The sequence below is a fragment of the Diadema antillarum genome, unplaced genomic scaffold (genome assembly GCF_040938485.1).
Source record: "Diadema antillarum isolate AM-2024a unplaced genomic scaffold, OU_Dant_1.0 scf00000093, whole genome shotgun sequence".
Lineage (NCBI taxonomy): Eukaryota > Metazoa > Echinodermata > Echinoidea > Diadematoida > Diadematidae > Diadema > Diadema antillarum.
Genome location: NW_027270982.1, coordinates 3,553,740 through 3,577,549, shown reverse-complemented (window position 1 = coordinate 3,577,549; position 23,810 = coordinate 3,553,740). Strand labels below are relative to the sequence as shown.

The 23,810-nt window shown below is 37.5% G+C and overlaps 1 protein-coding gene across 1 annotated transcript in view; it reads left to right on the top strand.

Moving 5' to 3' along the window:
- Positions 1-21,809, top strand: part of LOC139718343 (uncharacterized) — a 32,362-nt gene extending 10,553 nt beyond the window's left edge. The window contains exons 7-9 of the mRNA XM_071629821.1: positions 11,894-12,082; positions 15,700-15,795; positions 21,074-21,809. Coding sequence (XP_071485922.1) covers positions 11,894-12,082; positions 15,700-15,795; positions 21,074-21,266 — 478 coding nt within the window. The 3' untranslated portion in view covers positions 21,267-21,809. The remainder of the gene's footprint in view (positions 1-11,893; positions 12,083-15,699; positions 15,796-21,073) is intronic.
- The last annotated feature ends 2,001 nt before the right edge of the window (positions 21,810-23,810 follow it).

The window sequence follows — 23,810 nt, the reverse complement described above, 5'->3', positions numbered from 1 at the left end:
AGGGATCCAAATGGCATCCGTCCGTCGTCCGTCCGTCGTCCGTCCGTCGTCCGTCACAAATGTTAAAGTTTACCTGCAAGACTCTCTTATGATGCATAACTTGGCAACTGTTACAGCAATGGCAGCCACACTTGGGTGATAGAAGCACTAGGGGTATCTTCATGTTATGGTGTTGTCAGAAGTCATGTGATGAGGTCAAAGGTCATTTGAGGTCATATATTAAAGGGTATGTGCAAGACCCTCTTTTCTATGTTAAAGTTTACCTGCAAGACTCTCTTTTGACAAATAACTTCACATAAGTTGCTTGGATTACAACCTAACTTGGGTCATAGATGCACTGGGGGTACCTTCATGTTATGGTGCCGTTGGAGGTCACAGGATAAGGTCAAAGGTCATTTGAGGTCATACGTTAAAGTTTACTTGCAAGACTCTCTTATCACTCGTAACTCGACACATGTTGCTACAATAGCAATCAAACTTGGGTGATGGATGCACTTTGGGTACCTTCATGTTATGGTGCCGTAAGAGGTCACATGATAAGGTCAAAGGTCATTTGAGGTCATATGTTAAAGTTTACTTGCAAGACTCTTATCACACGTAACTCAGCACATGTTGCTACAATGGCAATCAAACTTGGGTGATGGTAGATGTCTCTTGGGAAGTTGAAGGTAACCACAAGGTCAAAGGTTACAGACTGGGGTCAACGAACTTTTAGGGCCCAATGTTAAGTTTTTAGGGTGCATTTCGTTTATGGCTCATAACTTTTGATCCCTTTGTCCGTTTGTGACCAAACTTGGATGGAACATGTCCCTTGGGGAGGTGAAGGTCGTCACAAGGTCAAAGGTCACAGACAGGGGTCAACAAACTTTTAGGGCCCAATGTTATTTTTTTTAGGGCGCGTTTTGATTGTGGCTCATAACATTTGATCCCTTTGTCGTTTGTGACCAAACTTGGATGGTAAATGTCCCTTAGGGTATTGAAGGTCACCACAAGGTCAAAGGTCATAAGCAGGTCAATTAACTTCTGTGAGTTATACAAAATATTAATTCCTTGTATGCGAATGGGCGAGACACAATTTGGCGATTGCCTTGTTGAAATAATACTCCAACTAAATTTTATGTTCTATGTTCTATGTTCTGATATGTTTATGTCAGAAAACACCTCAACTTCTTGTGGATTTTGTGGCAACTACATGTATTCTCTTTGTTTTGAACATCACATTTTTGTAGGAACATGATATTCATGGAGGGACTGTGGGATTTCATTGCAATTTTTCAGTGATGTTTTACCCTTCCTGTGCCAGTAAGTCAAATGGGCACAAATGTCACACACAAACCTATGTACAGAAACTTAATGTGGCATTCAAAGGGTTAATTATCATTTTCTCATATATGTATATTTTGCTCAGAATGGAATGAAATGAATGGAGATTATCAACCTGCGATACTAAAGAACAGAAGATAGATGTGGTAATACTCTTAGGTCATCCCACGCCAAGTTACAAAACAGATGAGAGTGAAGTGAATTTTAGTCATATTTTTACTGTTCACCAACTTAAGTTTTCTTTTCTTGAGGAGAATCAAAGACCTGCAGTGTGTTTAGTGAGCAAAGATAGATTTAAGATAATCAACCGAAGTTGAAGATGTAACACATTCAGGATGCCGCTCATTGTTAAACCTCGTCAAGCAACTGTGAAGATGGAAGATGGGTCTTTATTCTTGGTTGGAGTGTTTACTCTATGAAGCAAAAAGTCTCTTGTAGGGATCATGTAGTGCAGATGAAATGACTGTTTAAAGAGAGCTGAGTGGTGTGTTTTTAAATTTGTTTTTGTACCATGAGAATTCGGTACAAAAACATATATTCCACCCACTTATGGTGCAGCAGAGATAGTGCGTGATTGTTTTTTTTTTTTGTATTTGGTTAAGTTCGTGCTCGTTCATGTTACACAAGAAGGTAATTTTCTTCCAGGAAAAATGGCCTGTCTTTGATTAATGTACTGCAACTCACCCACGAGAAAGACTTGTGTCAATAGTTAACCACATTTTTCATTATTGAAGAGCTCTTTACTTTCTCTTCTTCGTGTCTGTGCAACGTTTTGCAAGGTTACAACAAAATGAAATGACATAATTGAAGCACAGCCTGTGGCAATACAGTGCTCATCATCTGCCAACAAAATGTCAAGAATCTCTTCCATCAGGAAGTTCTGTCTAGATTGTTTTCACACACAAAAGCGTCGAAGTGCTAAACTTGGAAGAATCAGACTCACCACATGCTTTACAACATTCCACATTTCTCCGTGACCGCTGAACCAAATTGAATGGAGTTTTCTGCAAAATAGAGCTAAGATGTTACATTTTAAGACCCTGAAGTAGCATGTTTTAGACAGTACAATCATATTGGGTGTTATCAATGCACAAATTTGATTGTGATTTTTTTTTGGGACATACTGTACATGTACCTACATGTAGATGGTGATACAAGAATAAAATATGAAAGAAAGAAACAGGTTATGTATAATCATATCAAATTGGTACAGAGTCAAAATATTTCACTGTGCTTTGGGTTTTTATTGGATACTGTTTGGATGCAAAAATTTTGACCACTGTGAATGTGAATATGCAGCTGATTTCCTGAATGTACGAAATACATGTAGTAAAATTTCACTTCAGTCTTACATTGACCTTAATTAGGTAGAGTAAAATCAGACAGGTAAAATTTTCATCGAAACTGGGGGAAAAACTAGTGAAGTTATGGCATTTTTAACTTTCAAATGTTTTTACTGAATGATGGTATTTGTGCGACCACATGATTGGTTTGTGCACAAATACAGTATATCACAGAAACCTTGTTTTGAGTAACCTATAGCAGCTATACAACCCCCCCCCCCCACATCAGCACTGAGTGCAAATCAAAGGAATGTAATGCATGGTGATGACATTATCACTTTATATAGCTTAATTCACATATGGTTGATACTAGTATCTAATTGTAATTGTTTCTTGAAAAGCATGAAACTTAACATTTTCATCACTTTATCTTTTTGGTTTTGTTTCATAGTTAGCTGCAATTTGATAAAATCTATACCATTCTTTGCATTTGATTTTTTATCTGTGTACAGTATGTGAAGCAAATCATGATACAAAGACGGAAAATTAACAAGAGAATCTCTACATAAATTATAAATTCATAATTATTATCACCAAATAAATGAAATCATAATTTTAAGGCTTGATAAAAGCTGTCAATCTGTCTCCTGCATTAGGCATTTGATAGACTAATACCTGCCCAACACATCTCAATACTAGGTCCAGAGTACATGTACAGGTATGTGCTTTTCATTTTAACCCTAACTAGGCCGGGGGGGGGGGGCTCCGAGGCCCCCCCTCGACGTTCCACGGGATGTATCGCAATCGCAAAAAGCTATCGCCGCGACGTTTCATGACTTTTTTCTTTCGAGTCTCCTGCATCTTTTAACACCAAATTTGCGACGCCCGGGTGCGCGGTTCCGAAGTTACGTAAAAATATGTACATGCATGTCAGACCCAAAATTGCTCAAAAACGTTAATTCGTGTACAATTTCAATGCAAACTGTGCTTACTGGCAAATTTCGTAAAAGCATGATTATTTTGGTGTTTTTTTGATTAAAATCAATGAATAACATATTTTCTTGTTTGGAGCGATGTCGCGGACAAATTTCAAAACAAAACAATGAAAAACACAAAGTCGAAAAAACAAAGAAATACATAAGAAATTCAAAAAAACAATAAAATACTTAAGAATTTTTTCTGATATCACAATTTTTTTTACTACATTTGCTAAGGACACTAAAAAGAATATTTACACAAAAAATGTGCCTGTTTTGAGCTTTATTTTGTGATTTATGCCAAATAGACTGATTTTATGCATTATCATGCATAAATTAGCATAATTTAGCATAAATGATGATTTTTGAAAAATTAACTTCATGGTATATTAGATTACATCATAGGCAATGTGTGTGCCAATTTTCGTCGCGATCGCGTGGTCGACGGCCGAGATCTGGAGGGGGGCCTGGGAGGCCCCCCCCCCCCCCCCCCCCCGGCTCTATCAACTACCTAAATAGCCCGGCCTAGTTAGGGTTAAGTGAAAATTAAGTGTTTGTCATTTCTTTTATGTTGTCTCCAGATAATTCTGCTAATGTGGTATCTTGATGTTGTAGAGTTTCCATCTATAATTCTGTAGAGAGGGCAGCACTTGGAATCAATCCAAAAATTCAAAATTCATCAAACTTTGGAATGGATGTACATGTAGTGATTTCGCTATTAAAACGTCAAAAGTGTATTACTAGTCTTGCTGTAATCACGGAATCCACCATATTATTGTTTTTGCTCTTCTCCTTTAACTGTAAATCTAATTTTGATTTTTGCTTTCACAATTCTGTATTTTGTAAAAAATGTTCACCCTACAACATATACATTAAACTGAACTTAAAGCCTTACAATCGTGGCAAGTGGTTTGTGCGGCACGGAGACGAACGCAACATGCTGCCTTCCCCCATTTTGTACCAAATGTAGTGACACCGAATGAGAATAGCGCTGGCTCAATGGGTCAGCAAACAACACTTTAGACTACAAATCTCCTGTCCCAAAATGGCTGCCCGAGCCGCGAGAGCTTCCGAATGGACGCACACTCTCAGTGCGCATGCGCATGAAGAGAGGTCAAAAGAGCCACGCGTCTTCTGGCCTCTCTCCTCCCATCACCGCAGCTCGCGGTCACAATGTTTTTGTGTATGATGCGTTCACACACACGCACACACACATACTGTCTCAGTGGCAGCATTGTCCCACACGTTTATGGATATAGCACCGAGTCTGGCATTGCGCAATTGCGTGCACAAACTTCGGTCATTCGGGAGATTACGAAATAACGCACCATTAGGGGTGACGATCGTCCGACTTTAAGAAGTGTAGTTTGTAAAAGAGCTATAGTGAGCCCACATCGACATTGTGAACTGAGGTGTTGTTCCACTTAATGTGGAAAACACAACATATTAGAGTGCATTTCAATCTGTAAGTTTTGTAACCCATTTCAGGGACAACACCTCAGAGTATGGTTTGTTTTTGTCATTAGTTTGAAATTAATGAAGAAGAGATGTATGTGCCTGATCATGTAATTATACAATATAATGCTTTATACTCACTTGGTGTGAAAATAGTCATGTGGCACAAAGCGTGCAGCCCTCTCTTGGTTGATGTATGTAAGTGCATTTCATCACTACCGGGTACTCCTTGGCTTCCCAGAAAAGAAAATGCGTAAGATGGGAGCTCCTAAACCTTGATATGTACTATTCACAAGTGGGAGTTTCCACATACTGCTGAAGTACATTTTGCACTCATGCCTACTTCACAGCACTTTGAAAAGCTCTGTATTCTTACAAATTAGTAAATACAATTGCACTTACTAATTTTTATGGAGCTAAGAGCAAGTTCGTTGAGTCAAACGCCCCCAGCATCTTGGTATTGATAACATCTACAGGTATCTTGGTTTATTGAGTTTTTCATAACATCTTGTGTAACATGTTAAAATATGATGTTATAACTCTTTGTAATTTTTAAAATAAAATTCTCAAATAAAAAGTTTTTTGGGTAAAAATGACATCATTGAGCTGGCAGAACTACATAACTTGAGATTCATAGCAGGTAACTGCTATAGTGACGTAGTTTTGCCTGATCGTACTCCTTCATTGAGGCAGCTTGAGCGGCTGGCAGAACTACATATCTCAAGTTCCGATCTGTACGCGTGTGTCGTATGTGTACACAATCTATGGGATTCTCATGATCAGGCAGAACTACGTATCTTTTAAAAAACTCTAAAATTTCTCTAAATATGTGGCAATGAGCATGTATTTTGAGTTAGATAAAACATAAAAATTTCCTTTTTGTTATAGAATACAATTCCAAGTTATGTAAATCACTCTATGTAAAATGGCAGGCGTTTAAACTTTAAACGTGAATATCTCGAAATCGCGTCAAACGAGATACATAGTTTTGCCAGGTGACAGCCGCGTACATGTCGTTCTAACAGGTGAATCTCTTCAGCGTAATTTGTATAATTCATTGCAATAAATGAGTACCAAAAAGTGTTGGCAACTGCTATCCGTGGAGACTTGTTACTGTTGAATGCCATAACAGAACAAACACATTGATGTTCAAGATATTTGATGTTCTGTCTGAACTGCCTTACTTTGTTTAAAACTGAGTTGATTTACAAAGAAACTTGATCTATTGTGTGACTGCCAAGATGAAATGAACTTTGAGCCATTCGGAATGATCAGTGCATAATGAGTGATGAAAAGTACTCTAATTTCATGAAATGTCAGTCTTGGAATGTACAGAATTAAATAGACTTTCAAACTTTTCACCTATAGAAGAAATATGACAGGCATGAAAGTTTCGTGAATTGGAGCCGACGGCCTTTTCGCGACATGAAATTTTCAAGAGTTGTGTGTAACATTCAATACGTATAGTGTAGACAAGAACTTTCATGTGCATTTTAATTTCACGAATCTTGGCTCTTGCGAAATTTGTGAAATTAAGATGCACACGAACATTCCTCATTTTACAGTTATTCTACCAAGTGTTTTTTTTATTATAGAAAGATCAGCAATGGCTGTGAGCTGGCTTGTGTCAAGGCTTATATCGAGCTCGAAGAGGATACTCCACCCCCATAATAAAGTTCTCCTCTGCTAATGCAATGAAACCAAAATGCGTTCTGTGAAAGTTCCATTAACTCCACTCAAATCAATTCCAAATAAGACTACAAGGTATAAATAGCATTGTCAAACTTTGCATTCGGTGAATCAATGTCACACATGCGCAGCAAATGAGGAGCTTAGGATGGCATTTCCACAAAAGACTGATAGCCAATCTCTACTAAATCCCCTTTGAAAAAAGAAAAGACAAAAATGAATTAAACATGAGGAAATTATGCTCACTGGCATTAGATTCATCAGCAATCTCTCCTTATGCTTTTGCACAAACCGAGAGTCCTTTAATTTGAATGCTGAATTACAAACACGATTGCAATTACAGTTCAAATCATTGTTTGTTCACACAACTGAGGAAGGCTTCATGGATTCTGCGGTTTTGGATTTTAGAGCGAAGAGGGGAGGTTGGCTTCTTTCCAATCTCCTGTCAATCACTCTTGAGCTGGAAGTAGCATGTGCTTTGACTGCAGTGCAAGCATCTGAGGAGCACAGTCTTTCTGCGGAAGTGGTTTTAAGGTCACCGTAATCTAGCTCCACCCCCCCAAAAAAAAATACACACGACTGGAGTTGAATTACGTTCACATGGTCATTTCAATGCTTAATTCTGGCGAATCGTGATTGGAAAACGTCTGCGGACCGCCATTTGAAACATGATTATAATTACGATTTAAATGACCCTCCGCAATTTGCATTCACACGGCAAGGATGCTTAATTTGAAACTTGCTTCTAGTGGTACATCAGTACAATCATGTTTCAAATTAAGCACTCTTGGTATGTGTGAAAGCTAGGCATGTTTATTTGGGGACATTATAGTTGTTACAGTGTATCAAAAGAAAAGTTTTCAAAATGACTTTGTGTGCTATAAACCAATGGCAGAGAAGCAAGGCAAAGACACCATGCCCTCATGTACATGCAACTCTATGTGTCAGAGATGGTTTTGAACTTTTGATTGGCATCAGTGTTTTGTTAAGATATTTAAAACTTTAAAATGTCACATCTTTATTACTTTATATTTAATTTGGATAAATTATGCTTGAAACATTTATGCTCACTTGGATTCACTCTGTTTGTATGAAAGACAAGTTAAATGCGGAGTGGAGTTCTTCTTTTATTACCTCCGCCAAGGGAGGAGTTTTTTTTTTTCAGTGCCGTTTGTTTGTTTGGTTGAAGGTTTGTCTGTGTGCAAAATAACTCAAGAAGGTTCGAACAGATTTAGATAAAACTTACAGGAACGATTGAGAAAGACACAAGTAACAGATAATTAAATTTTGGTAGTGATCCAGGAATTTTGGTGGATATTCTGGAGGATTTTTGATATTTTGACAGGAAGGGTCAATGAACTTGAGAGTTCAAGCTGGAAGTTGATGATGTAACAAAAGGCTGGGAAATTGGGTGACTTTCAGCATGCATACATATGGGTGGAAAAATCACTGATCTCTATGGATGAACAAGATCAGTGGTGGAAATGAGCTGTTCGGTGGAGGTTTGTGCTCTCAGAGTGATTCTCTGGTTGTAGATTTGAATTAAAATATTTCACACCTGAAAGTGTCACATCTTTCTCATTTCTCTATTTAATTTTGGAAAAAAAAAAACTGAGATGGAAACATTTATGTCTACTTGAATTCATTCTTTCTGCATGAAAATGAGCTTGAATGTGGAGTGGGATCATATGTGACAGTGCACCTCAAAACAAACAAAAAGTCGCCAGATATGAATTTTTAGTTAAGACCATATTCTGAAAGAGCAGACTTTAAGCTTTAAAATGATGTATAACTCAGATCAAATGGACTCTCCAAACCCATCTAAATATTGGAAAGAAAGCACAAACTCAGGAAAAGTGTGAACTGAGAAAAGAGGCTCTGAAGTACAGTGTCTATTCAAGCGCTTAATCTTTACCAAACCGTGCTGGCTGTGCGATGAATGGGACAAAAAACAGGAAGTAAACCACCAGAGTAACAACAATGAAGGGATTATCAGATTAAACTGAAATTTAGCATGCCTCATTAACACATTCTGTCCATAATTAATGCCAGCTTTGAAAGCAGTAGCACTATCCTTTCAAAAGTTATTAGAGTTGAAAGTGAAGAGTGTGGACAAGGTTTTTCAGAAATGAAAAGGGGATTCGTAAGACGCACCTAATCACACTATTCTGCCAAAAATGTTCGAAATAAACTGCTAAAAAAACACACTTTCCTGCCCGTTTTATGATACCAAATTTTAGCATAATGTAAAAGAAGACCCGCTCTTTCAGAAAATATGAAAAAGTCAAGTTCGGCTAGGTTGACCCATTTCACTTATTTTCAGTCCTCACGCAAAATCAGTGTGTGCGACTTTATGTTCGTTTTGAGGTGCACGGTCACATATATGAAATATATTTGAATGCATATGTCATTATAATTTTGTAAAAAAATAGTTCATTCAATCCAATACCATGCCTTCCTCTCAGTTTGCCTTTATGTAATTTAGTTTGATGTGGAATTTCAGTCACAGTTCATTATTTCAAAGGTTTGGTATTCCAAAGGTTCATTAATCCAAATATAGAATAAGATTCTTTATTACAAAAGTGAGAAAAGGTTTATCATTACAAAAGTTTGTTAATCCAAACACAAAATAAGGTTTATAATTCTGAAGACTGTTCATTAATACGCAGTCACCTTCTTATCATTTTGGATTGAACAACCTTTGGAATAACAAGCCTTTTTCATTTTCAGATAAATCTACTGTCGGAATAATGGACCTCATTTCATTTTCGGATTAATGAACCTCCTGAAAACGAACATTCAGAATAACGTCACAAATGTGTGGATTAAGACAAACCCTAAATCATTTCTTTATCAACTAATATCTAGGTATAGAGAATTTGTGTGCTGTGGAATGACAAACCTCTACAAAAATGAACATCATTTCATTTTTTTAATCAAGAAATCTTTGATATAACAAACATCTCCGGCCCGGGAATTCAGGTCTGTAGTGTGTCAAAGGGCATGCATTTCTTTGAAATTCTTATATAAGTTAGGCTTGATACAAATTGGTTTATTTTATAGGGCCCAAGTGGCCAACTGATCATATATGACTTTATTTTTTTTTATACCCCCGCCACATGTAGTGTGAAGGGGGTATATAGGAATCACTGTGATGTTGGTCAGGCGGGCGGTCGGGCGGGCGGTCGGGCGGGCGGTCGGGCGGTCGGTCTGTTGCAAAATTTTGCGTCGCGAAATCCTCCTGCAGTTTTGAAGCAATTTAAATGAAACTTAGGGTAAATGATGATATTGAGATATAGATGTGCAAGACATGTTTTTTGTGGTTGTCGGACAATGCGTTGCCATGGTAACCATAATTTTACCAAAAGCTTGTGGATTGAATAACTTCCGTAGTATTTAAGCAATCAATTTCAAAATTGGTATCTATGATGATCTGTAGGTGTAGTTATGCAAGACACTCTTTGTGTTTGTACTTGACAAAGCGTTGCCATGGTAACCGCATGTTTTCTTCGAAATGTTGTGGAGTGAACAACTTCCACAGTTTTGAAGCAATTGAAATGAAATTTGGTAGGCATTATGGCCTTGAGACGTAGATGTGGAACACATGATTTTTGTGTTTGTCGGACAAAGCGTTGCCATGGTAACCATAATTTTACCAAAACCTTGTGGATTGAATAACTTCCACATCGTTCAAGCAATTAAGGTCAAATTTAGTATGTATGATGATTGGGAGGTGTAGTTATGCAAGACACCAATGTGTTAATATGAGAAAAATGTGTTGCCATGGTAACCACTCATTTTTGTATCAAAATAAACCATTCAAGCTATGAAGGTCAGATTTGGTGTGTATGATGGTCTTTAAGTGTAGTTATGCAAAATGTCCCTTGTGTTTGTATCAGACAATGCATTGCCATGGTAACCACTCATTTTTGTATCAAAATAAACCATTCAAGCTGTGAAGGTGAAATTTGATGTGTATGATCCTCTTTAAGTGTAGTTTTGCAAAATGTCCTTTGTATTTGTATCGGACAATGCGTTGCCATGGTAACAGCATGTTGGTTTTTTTTTAATCCTGTGGAGTGAACTTCTTCTACAGTTTTCAAGCAATTGAAACCAGATTTGGTAGGCATTATGGCCCTGAGGTATAGATGTGGAGCACATAATTTTTGTGTTTGTCACACAAGCCATTGCCATGGTAACCACAATTTTACCCAAACCTTGCAGATCGAATAACTTCTCCATCATTCAAGCAATTAAAGTCAAATTTAGTATGTATCATGATCTAGAAGTGTAGTTTTGCAAGACACCGATGTGTTAGTTTAAGGAAAATGTGTTGCCATCATGATGGTAACCACTCATTTTTGTATCAAACTAAACCATTCAAGCTATGAAGGTCAAATTTGGTGTGTATGATGGTCTTTAAGTGTAGTTATGCAAAATGTCCCTTGTGTTTGTATCAGACAATGCATTGCCATGGTAACCACACTTTTTACCCAAACCTTGTGGAACTCAGTGTCAACTCTGTAATTGTACAGTAAACTAAAATTATTCTGTTTCCAATTCGACAAGTGCACAAACTTGGTATCAATGTCATTGCCCTCATGACATCACATACTATAAAGCGACACTAGGGGCGGGGGTATTAATCACCTTCAGTGATAATTCTAGTTTTTTTTGGTGGTGATTCTTCTACAGTTACCACCAACACATAATATCATGTCAAACATAACGTCAAACATATATCCCTATTCTGTTGACACCTTGACTGAATTGATTTTTTTTTTTTACTCCAAAGAGACAAAATTAAACACTCTGATGTGCTCCATCAATTCAGTGACTTCAGCTGTGCTCCTCTGAACCACAAACATTATCAAAGTAAATGTTTATGGAGAGCAACAACAATTACAGTCAGTTACGGGATTTGTAATGCTTGATTGCAGCTTCCTTTCCAAGAAAATCTGTCAAAAGATTGTGATGCAGGATGTCATGTGCTAATGTTCTTTGTTGGAAATTAATTTGCATGACGACAGTGCTCTGTCGTTATCCCAATGTGTCAGCCCTGACATCAATGGAGACGGTCAGGAAATGAATCTTTGCACTGGGATGTTCGTACCTCGCAAAATGCTTTTATGAGCTTGTTTTCTGCATGGTTTCTCTTGTCCGTAGGTGCCAAGCCAGCTGTTTGTTGGTATCAACGCTGGTTGCCCTCATTCTCCAAAACAATCACAGCCTGTCAGATGCTGAGAATTTGGAGCGGATTATCGCTATGGCAACGGAGACGGGGAGAAAACTTCTCATTCATGAAGAGCACCGGCAGATGTTTAATGACTATTGCTCAACATCCAGTATTCAAAGGTACAGGCATAGTTTCTGTCAGTGTCACAGGATCTTGACCGCTATGCATGTGTGTCTACAGATTGCTGCTGCTAATGGAAATGGTGATGATTATGCTGTGTGATCAATACATACAGACATACATATACATGCGTATAGGGCTACAAAACCTCATATCTCCAAAATGTCAAAGTGTTTAGGAGAGCAAAAAAGAAACCATGGCAGTCAAAGCACAATGATAGATGGGATTACCTTTCCTTTGATGTGCCATGGTGGCTTCATTTTTGGGGTGAGACAACTAGGATTTGGACAGGATATCACTTATTGATTATCTGACATTTAATCAAAAAAAAAGTGATTCTCAACAAAGTGTGAGGCACTAGCTCTTGTCTATTCATCGATGGTGATTGTATGTATATGTGTGTGTGTGTTTTCAACCATCAATTTGTAATATTGAGTCACTGTTTTGCCACTTCTTTATTTCTTTTTTAATATTATGCTTGTCATCTTCCTTGTGACAAAAATTTACTGCACCTAATCTTCTCTACCAAGAAGTGATTTGGATGAAATATCAAGAGCCTTGTACCTTCTTGCATATATTGAAAAAGTGTTTTTGTGAAAATTTGTTTTGTCAGGACTGATGTAAATTTCAAAAAGACATTTGATAAACAGAACACTTGCCAAGAATCTTATTTTGCAGGTGCTTCGAGTCAAAGTGTATTTTCCTTATACTTCTTTTGATCTTGTTTTACTGCGGGCATGTATTTTGAAAACAAATTTTCTGGTTTTGTCGGATAAATTGCCTCAAGGTGTCTGTCTCTTATCATTAATGTATATTTTCTATCATTGAAAGGGTGCACCCTGCAGTCAATTCTAAAGTCTAGTGCAATGACTGTCTATTCTTTCTTTGTAATTCCTTGGTACTTAACAGTCCCAAGAACTCTAGACGTAAAATGAAGTATACAACATGTACACATCAAAGGAAAACCTCAGCCCTCAAATGATGTTTGTTGAGATTCAACCAGTATCTCTCCAAAATATGCCAATGGCAATTTGTTTAAAATCAACTGAACAGATTTCCCTTGTATATTCTATTTTGTATGTATTGTTTGAGAGATGTCTACCACCTTCAATGAGGTATTGAAATATATTTTTAAAGTTGAAATATGTTCAAAAGCTATTATATTTTTTATTTGTCTCCATAGTGTTATTGACCTGCAGTTACATTGTATGTGAGTGTAATATGATGCACAATACCAATCTGTGTACATGTAGAGTGCTTTAATTTCCTGTCTTTTATACTGAAGCATAGTCAGTGTACAAAACAACACTTCGGTCTGTCACACAAAGTGTCGAATGAATGAAAAGTATAACAGAAAAAACAAAGGCGTACAACCACCAGAAACCTCTTGACAGAGATTGAATTGTGGTAGAGTACCCATTTTCTCATAGATGTCTTGAAACAATAAAGTGATTGATTAAGAGATGAATTGCAGACCTAGTACAATTGTACATGACCCATGAATGGATGTAGGACAGCCTGACCAAACTCCTTCTAGTGACATCTGGACTTTTAAGCAAGATTTGTCTGTTTCTTTCCTTTTTTTGTGTCTCTGCCACAAAGTGTCGCCTGAGGCATTATTGTGTTTTCTTGTTAACTATCAAGCAGTCCATCCTTCCTTTCATAGACGATTTTAACCCGTTGAGGACGGACTGATTTTGCTACAACACGCATTTCCCATAGACACCTGCCGAGTATACTCGGGACTCATCCTCAACGGGTTAAGAATGGCATAACTTCAGGTCCATTTGCACTCAAATAAAACTGTATTTATGTATGAGTGGACAAAGCTGCGCCTATTTGCTCAAGGTCACACACATTCATGGCCAAAGGTTATAGGTCAAGGTCAAATTCTAAAATGTCACTGTTTTCCCCCCATTTCGCCTAGATGCCTGAATGTACATAGTATTTTCATTAAGTTTAGTAGATACATGTATCACCAGATATGGCTTCTCCAAAAGAGTTTTGGGTCAAAGATCACATGTCAAAGGTCAAGTGAAAATGCTAAAATTTAACCTTTTTCTCCAAATCTCCCAAATTGCTGAAGATACATGTATTTTTGCAAAACCTTTTAGATTTACATATTGCCTGACAATGATTCTTCTGGGAATTATTGAGTCATGAAGTCAAGGGTCATATTAAAATGCTAGAATTACAATGTACACTATTTTCACCATACTTTATAAATGACTCGATGTACACACTTATAAAACTTAATTATACTTGGTATGTACAATGTGCATGCATGATCGCACAATGATTTTGTAGGAAAGATTTTGACTGTGGGTCAAAGAGCAAGGGAAAATGCTAAAATTTGCTCTTTTTTCCCATATCTTAACAATTTCTGAAAGTACTGCCTTTAAAAATTGGTGTTTGCGTATTACCAGATAGTGATTATTCACCAGTCATATAAAACTGCCCTCTCACATTGACAGTACATACTACAGACCACCTGCTGGAAGAACTTTTGACATTTTAGCGGAGGCATACCAGTTGCCATAGCAACATTTCTAGTTTAAAACCAAGCTTCAAGTTGAGGTTTGTTCACATTGGCACTGCCTAAGTTGGTCATGCCATTTATAGTAGCATGCAAACTGTGACTTCTTTGTTAGTGAATTTTGCTTCTTTCTTCTGAATTTTCCTTCTTATGGCTAGAAGAAATAAAACTTCTCTGTAATTTGCATATTATACATTAAAGCCTCTTTGATGCGTTCCCCTAAGCCTTAGGCCCGGTGCTATGGGAAGAATCTGTTCACTTTTATTTCATTGTTATCTCATGTTTTAGTTATTTCCCTTTGGCTGTTCCTCTCCCCATCCCCTGAAGGAAGATAAGTGTGCATCATTTGGTATGTTCATCTTCCGCTCTCCAATTACAGTACTTCATGGCCCACATACAACAAAAACCCATTATGGTGACCGAGCCTTCTCCTCCATTGCCCCCACTCTTTTAAATAAACTCCCTCTTCATATTCAGAATGCCTCATCTATTGCATCATTTAAAATTCTTCTCAAAACTCATAATCAGTTGTATTTTCTTTTTTCTGGAGGTGCACACAGTCAGTCATTAATTATTGTATCACTGAATTACATGTATTGTCTTTTTTTTGTCTTCCCCTTCTTTTGTGGCTGTAATTTTAGTTTTGCATTATCCTAATGTTATTGTGTTTTCTAGTCTTTTTGTATGAATAGCACCAGTGCGCTTAGAAACACCAGTATAAAGTGCATTGTTATTATGTGTCAATGTTGTCCCAAAGACTTGTCTGTTGTTTGCGTGTGCTGATAGGCTCCTACATGTATGTCTCCTTTAATCCCATGTTAGCCTTGAAACACATACATGTACATGCTGTAAACTAGACACATGTGGAGCGTGAAACTTTAGCAAATTGGAGCCACCAGTCTTTTTCGCAGTACAAAACTTTTGCAAATTGCCCCTGACATCAATGAATTGTGTCGAAAACTTTCGTGTGCATTTTCCGTAATGAATCTTTCCTCCTCGCGAAATTTGCAGCATTCTCATTTACGCAAAATTTTTTGGTTTTACAGTATTCTTGCCCTGATCTGTTTCCTTCTCATGCAGTTTGTCATCTCTGCACCCTGAGAAACCAAGTCACACCTTCAGACCTGTCGCTGCATGCCTTGCTGCACTGAGGGCATCCAGAAAGAAAGATTTCAGGTAGGTCCCGACACCCGTTTCGATACATGTGCAGAAATATCTTCAGGTTGCAGCAGTCATATTATATTCAAATTAAGATTATGTTAGGCATTCAGCAATCAATCAGTCAATGTTCATCATGAAGAAATGTAATCATGCACAAGTATACAAGTGTTGGAGGTTCCCAAGAACTTGTATTCAGCAGAGTGGACCTACTGTGAGGATGTTGCCCCCAGAGATAGGCCAATGGTATTAACTCTGTATGTGCCATGGTTTAAACCCCCTGTGTGCCACATTATTCTGAGACAGCAACATTGTCATGCTTTGGGAAAACATTCTGTTTTTCAAATATTTGTAACTTTTATAGATTTCTGTTAAGCTGGACATGTAGTTAACAGTGTTGTAGAGAAAATGCCAAGCTTCACTTTGATGTAAACTTTGTGATAAATCTATGATTGTTTTTATTTCAAATGACTAAGAGATACATTATTGTAAAGGCATGACTTCGGCACACAAAACAGTGACAGAAACCTAGAATTTAAATGCAGAATCCATTAGGAAACACCACTTGCTGGTCATTCACCACATAAAATGCAAGCTATGTGCGAGAGGAAATGAATCGCTAGAAAAGCTTTCATTGTACTGTGGCATTTTGTGATTTAACGATCGATTTGGGCGGTTTTGTGCATTTGAGCAGAATATGCGAAGTTGGCACACCATCGACTGAGTAGAGCGTGCAAACGTGGCACATAAAAAGTTAAAGGCACTGTGTGATGCAAATGCATGTTGACATGTATTGATTCATAGTGTCTTAATCATCAAAGATGTGGCTTTTGTTGATCATATTAGAAACATGGACTCAAGCAAGCTAGTGAAAGGCACATTCCAATGTCTTTTGTTAATCATATTTAAGTTAAGCAATGGTAGACCAACAATGTCAATGGCAGAGTCTTGGTTTGGAAGGGTTTTTACAGGTGTATCCAAGTTATCTGAAGAAAAATAGAGAAAAATTATTATAAAACATATGGCACATATTTAGAGTGATGAGTGATGTTGAGGATATTATGAATCAACAAAAGTCAACATGCATTTGCATTGCACAGTTCCTTTTAAGGTCGTAGTTACATACAGAATCAGAAAGCTACCAAAGTTCACTGTGATATCACATCACCTGGTAGGCCACACCATTTGATGCAGATGCAGATGAGACAGAGTTCTTGTTCACCTTGCCGTTGCAATGTATGGATCATTTAAAACAGTATGATGCAAGCTTGTAAAGGAGGAAGAAAAATCAGCTTCCATAGAAGGCCTTCATTGCTGAGAGTAGATGTCAGTTGGCTTCTGTAGAAGGCCTTCATCCCCAAAGGATGAACTTTGCTGTCATCCAACAAGTTCTTGAGATATATCATGTGTTCCTCATTTTGTTCTTAAATTCATAGGTGCAATCATTAGTCTCAATTATTTGCTCGATTTGTCTGTGGTGGGAATATGTCTCTTTAAAAGAGATGTGGTTACAATCCATGTATGTGATTGGTCCATGGTGTGTCATACTGTCTTGATATTGTGCGTGCTTGTTGAGTGTTTTAGCGGAATGTTACTACGAGAGCATCTAAACAGAGGGATCGTCAGGATGTTGTTGCAGTAATGTCAGAGTAATGTTGGGGTAATTACCCTAGCTTGCTAGGTTAGAATTTGGTAAAAGTTTTTCACACTGTGACAACATCCGTGCAACATTTTTCATAGAGCATTTTAACAGACAGGGGGAGAAAAAAAGATTGTCTGGACATTGTCATGGTAACTGTGGTTCAAAAGGCTCTGTTAAAACGGGGCTGTAGATGCAATGAGTGTGGTTTATAAATGATCACAAAGGTGTAGTGAGTGTGGCTTATGTATGATCACTACAGTATGCCCGCCCCGCCTCAAAAAAAAAAAAGAATGCAATCAGATTTTCACATTGATAACTCCCAATATGATTAGACTGTCTAAATGCTACTTCAGGGTCTTAAAACATAACATCTTGGCTCTATTTTGCAGAAAACCCTATTCAATTTGGTTAAGCGGTCACAGAGAAATGTGGATTGTTGTAAAGCATACCGTGAGTCTGATTCTTTGAAGTTCAGCACTCAGATGCTCTTGGAGCTGCATATTAATGTGTGAAAACAATAGCCAGAACTAGGTGGGAAGAGATTCCTGACATACTCTACAAAATTCCTCATTTCTCTTTGACCACTGCAGCAAATTGAATGGGATTTTCTGTAAAATGTGGGCAATGAGTTATAGTTTCATACCCTGAAATTGTATTTTAATTGATTCATTACTTTTAAAGTTATCATTGCGGAGGGTCCCATTGTAATTTTTTTTGGGACATACGGTATAAAAAGTGTAATATCAAGTGTGGCATATGTGTTATCACGTAGATGAGATGCATGTGGCTTAACCCATTGAGGACAGACTGATTTTGCTGCAACATGCATTTCCCATGGACACCTGCCCAAGTATACTCAAGACTAGTCCTCAACGGGTTTAGTGTGACCGCTGAAGGTGTAATGAGTGTACAAGTAGCTTACCAGTATGACCATGCGGGCATAATGAGTGTGGTTTAGATTGACCATGAAGGCTGTTTTCCATGTGACCACTGAAGATGGGATTGAGGTGGTCAGTGTGTGCCTGTGAACAGTATAATTGATGGGGCTCTGTCTTTGCGACCATTGGCGATGTGGGTGGTGTGGCCCATGTGTGACAATTGAAGCTGTGTTGGATGTTACCTGTGTGACTACTTGGAATGCAAACGACCTTGCTTTATATGTGCATAATTTACGCATTTTTATGCTTTTTGTATCCATATAATGTCCACATCATATCTTGGAGTAGTTTTGCATGTACATGCTCTTCAAGTACCACAGATGGAAAAGGGTATTTTCGTGATCATGTTCACTTATTGTCACAACAAAATGCTGTTGTTTCATTCTCATTAGAGTTTGGGGCATCTAATAAATAACCCTTCTCTTTATCCATTCCAATTTATTCTTTTACATCATCAATGTTAATCTTTGCTCCTGGGGCAACTGGAAACTAGGTTTATCCATGTGGAGTTATAAACACATCTTCCCATGTGATATTCTGCTCAAAATGTCCATCTCTTCTTAACATGTGTATTTCTGAAAGATCCCATTAAAGCATTTGCGTACATCTTTGCCCGAGGGCAACATGAAGGATTAATGAAAATGCATTTAAAGAGGAGCACAGAGATATAATCCACATTGTTTATAGTGCACTTTTAGAGACTTTGTTTCTTTTGCTGAAAAGACATGTTGCAGCCCCAGGTGGATTAATATGTTGTAATATTTCTTGTACATGTTCTAGTAACAGTAGTAATGACTTGAAATAAACCATGTTGTTCCAGCAAGACTAGCGAGATGCCATTTCATTTGCTTCTGTTTCTTAAAGTCATACTTTACCCATTGAGGACGGAGTGATTTTGCTATAACATGCATTTCCCATAGACACCTGCCCGAGTATACTCAGGACTTGACTTCAATGGGATAAGAGTGCTTAAAAACCCCAAACATTTCTTATCTCAGTAGTGTTCAAAATAGAAAAGCCCAGTGTTTAATAAGCCTGCTTTGAACAGATCCAGGGGTTATCATTATTAGAAGCACTGTCTGTATACATACTTTGTATGTTTTTGTGTTTTAAGCTGTATTCTCGCTGAGTGATTGTGAAGGAATATTTGCTCTTGTGAACTGATATGAAGAGAATGCCAATATTGTATGCATTTTGTCCTTCAATGTCCCTCATGTACTAGTATTTTGTCTGATATATTTTTGTATCTACAGCTTTTCTCCATATTACCATATTATGAATACTTCAAGTGACTATTTGCTATCATTTCAGTCGTTATCTTTGTACCGATTTTCTCCATTAAAAAAATCAGATGCACAATATTTGTTTTTATGGCTTGCTCTCATTCTGCTTGTAACGCCTAATTGTTTTTTATTTCAAGCTTGTAATAAGGAAACCACCGACTTGAAGTTGCTTGCCATTAGTTTTCAAAATCATCCTATTATTGTCATTTTGAGAGTATCCCTTAAGACGTGTAGCTCAGCTTGTCAGTCAGGAGGGATGGGGATAATGATAGCTTGCAATGACATGTGAAGAGTCAAGGTGGGTGGTGTTAGAGGCAGAGGAGCTTGGAAAAAAAAAAGTTCTGTTTATGCGGCCTTAGGGCTTTCTTCAAGTGCAAAGCAAAGAAGGAATTCAAAGCGTGATTTGTATTTACATGCCTTTTATTGCGACCCTGGAAGCAAAGTTTCATGGGGTTTGTTATGCCTGATTTTTTTTTTTTAATATTGTGTTTGTCTAAAGGACAATGGCCTCATTAACATTGTAGCAACTGAAGATTCTGTACATTATGGCCCCATGGTTCCCTGGAAGATACAGCAATATTGCTCTCATTTTAACAGCTTTCTAAATGATGTAAAAAAAAAACTCACTTTGTGTGTTTATATGTTTATTTGAAAGCCTATTAAGACTCTACCAAGAGAATGGTGTGTCACAGAAGTTATTCTTACATGCTTTTGCTGGCCTTTGACCTCTTTCATATTTCTTATTCTGTATTCTTATCAGTATGAAAACAAAAAAAAGTAGTAAAAATTTAACTATAAAAAAATACAACAACAACAACAACAACAAAAACAGACAGGCAGTTTTGGGCATTTCAGTGACTAATGGGTTGGAAATTGTCTGACATGATGAAGCATTGCTCACTCCTCTCTATTCTACATATTTTTTTTTTTCTGACTGTGACATTGCATGAGACCCTGCTGAGGGATTTAAAGTGATTTAATGTTATTTATTTGATCACTACTAGTAGGTGTGGTATTACTAGTTTGTGAGAGTACTTCAAAATCATGAAGTTGTGATTGAAATTGTTTGTTTGTTTTTTTCTTTTCAAAATACAATTCCAAAAGTTTCACAGCTATTATGTATGATTATGCCTTGGCCTCACACAAACATATCAGAAAAGTACAGCTCACCTGGAAACTTAACCCGCTAAACGCTAGTTGGTGCACTCCTTCAAATTCCCACAATTCCAAGTGGCAGCGTTTCACTTTTTGACTGAGAGTTGGCCATCTTACGGAATGTAGGATATTTGATGTTGATGATACGCTTGACCCCATATGCCGAAAATTTGATGTCACATTGACATATGCATATATATATATATATATATATATACACACACACATATATACGTTTTTTTTTTTTTTTTTTCACCAATAATGCTCTTTGTACCTAGGACGATACTGACACAGATTGTGATGCAGGGTGCAGACAGCACACACAACGCATGCGTAGCAGGAGCTGTACTGGGCTGCCACTTTGGCTTCAAGAGTCTGCCGCCCTCATGGGTCAGAGGTTTTCGAAAAGGCCACACTCCATGGCTGGATGTGAAGATCAATGCTCTGCTTGACATGATGGGGTTGCCATGACAACTTGAAGCTGGTAAAACTTTTGTTCAGAACGTGCAGTATGATGGTCAGTACATGTACGTCTTCACTTTACAAAAGGTGCATGCAGATTAGGGCGCAAATGTCTGTGTATGTGTTGTGAGTTCGGATTTGTTATATTTGTGTTTTTTATTTGTCATTTTTTTCAGTAGTATGAATCATTCACATTATCATGAGCATTGTTTTTATCAAGGGATGTCCTACATATTTTTCCTCTAAATGATCTCAAAATTATGTATGGACATTTTACATGATGCAGAAGGATTTCTTTGAAAGGTCATTGAGATTGCCTCTCATATCAGCTACATACAGTAGGACCTTGATTATCCAGCCACACTGGGACTGGCATGCATCTCGAAAACATAAAATTGTCTGCTAGTCGACGCCCGGATAACAGAGAATCCGGATAATCAAGGTCCTACCATTGCTCGGCGGATGCAGATTCATCCAGTTTGTCAAATAAATGCGTGAGAGATGTTGAGACATCGGAAGACATTTAATCCCTCCATCTAGTATGGAGACCAGCCCTAGAGCATTCAATCTTAATCGTATTGTAATGCATACATGGGGGGGGGGGGGTGCATGGATTACCTCATTGAAGAAATGAAAATGCAGAATGAGCTAAGAAAAAAGTGCAATGAATAGAAAGCAATTATGACCTTCAAAGTACCCATTAGTAGATTATATTCTCTATGATAAGTGGTGGTAGATGTTGGCAGATTAGTATCACATTTCTGTCTTGAAGTGATGGACTGGTCCATCATTCTTTTCACTACAACAGCAGCAGATAACCATATAATGTACTGATCACTTTCTTAATCCGTCATTGCAATTGGAATTAAGTTGTGCATTCTATCCACACAGAACCTGTCTGTTTCTGCTGTGTGGCACATGGGAGATAAGTAATATCGGACATTTTCATTCCATTATTCATTTCATTCCATTACTTGGCAATAACATAATAGCATGGGGAGCCACTGGAGACTGCAAAGAGGTCTGCAGAGGATGTTTGAAAGTATCTTGCACACAGTACACTTAAAGGGAATACTGTGAAGAGACATTTTTCAGCCTGAATGTATATAGTGATGACATTATATCTCTCTCGTGCGCAGTTCCTGTGCATCACATTAAAGAATAGTTTGACTTTTCTATGAAAGGAAATTGCTTATCAGTAATAGTTGTCCTATACCCCTAACTACACTTATGAGTTGCCACATCTACATTATTTATATTCATCTCTGTGGAATTTCATGTCAAATTTCTGGGCTGTGTAATTGCCGTTGACATGACATTAACATAAAATTGTTGATTCACAACAAAAGAGGAAAACCTTTTTGTGTCTGCCTGATCTACCTTAAATTATTACAGTACTGGAAGATTATCCCACACTATATTATTTCACTCTCTGATGTGCCAAAGTAGAGCTGCACTTTTTATATGGAAATACTTTACTGAGAAAAAGATATAAATATGTAATAAGCTTTATGATTTAGTCATCCTCACTTGCAGAGCATATCTTAGCCACTGCATTTCAAGGTGGGGGGGGGGGGGGGGGGGGATTCTTTGATTGTAGATTAAAGTCTTCTGGTCCCCACCTGTTTGAATCAAGTGTCAACCGATCATCATACTTTGGGAAAATTTAGCAATGACAGTTTCTTTTGCAAGACAGCCAGAGAAGAGCTGTTTGAATATCACAAGCAAAACTGGCATCAGAGTGAGAACAGCGCATTTACAAGTGAAAGATTTTGTATGACCTTACACCGTAATATCCACAAAGAAGTTATTTTCCTGTGAACATGCAAATATGCAGTTTTGATTGGTGTTGATTATGCATTTGTTTATTTATCTATTTGGTTAACTCAGTTGCATTGACTAGACCTTTAAATTCAAAGTCCATGTTCTCTAAAGTGGCATTACTATGTGTATATTGTAATGATTTGATTTGATGGGGCAGGATCATCCAATGATGTTGAGTTAGGTATTATATTTAAGCTGAGAATCGCCTCTTTCAAAATTTTACCTTATCACAAAATATTTTGTCTGGCTACTTGTATTGGGCTGTGTGATGCAGGGTCACATATGGAAAGCATCAGCAGTGAACGATTCTGTTTCAGTAGGCGATTAAATTTTTTCACTTCTTAAGCAAGTCCTATCAGAAATGTGCACGAGGTGTTGGAAAATTTTGACTGACCACTGGGACAGGTTACTGAATGTCATATTATGGGGTTACCTAATTGCTATTGTGTGTGTGTGTGTGTGTGTGTGTGTGTGTGAAATGCTCCAGTTGACATGAACTTGGCAAGCCGGAAAAATGTAGGCATTGAAATGCAACCACTGCATATATTGGGTATGTTGTTCATTCAAGAATTTGATTTATCATAGATATGCAACATTTTTTTTTATTCGTGAATTACATCATACACTGTGTCATAAATTTTGAATGTTCTATGTGATATGTGGTACAAGGTGCTGTGTGAAAAATTGTCTATTAAAGATGAAGATATGGGAGCTATGATTTTTTTTAGA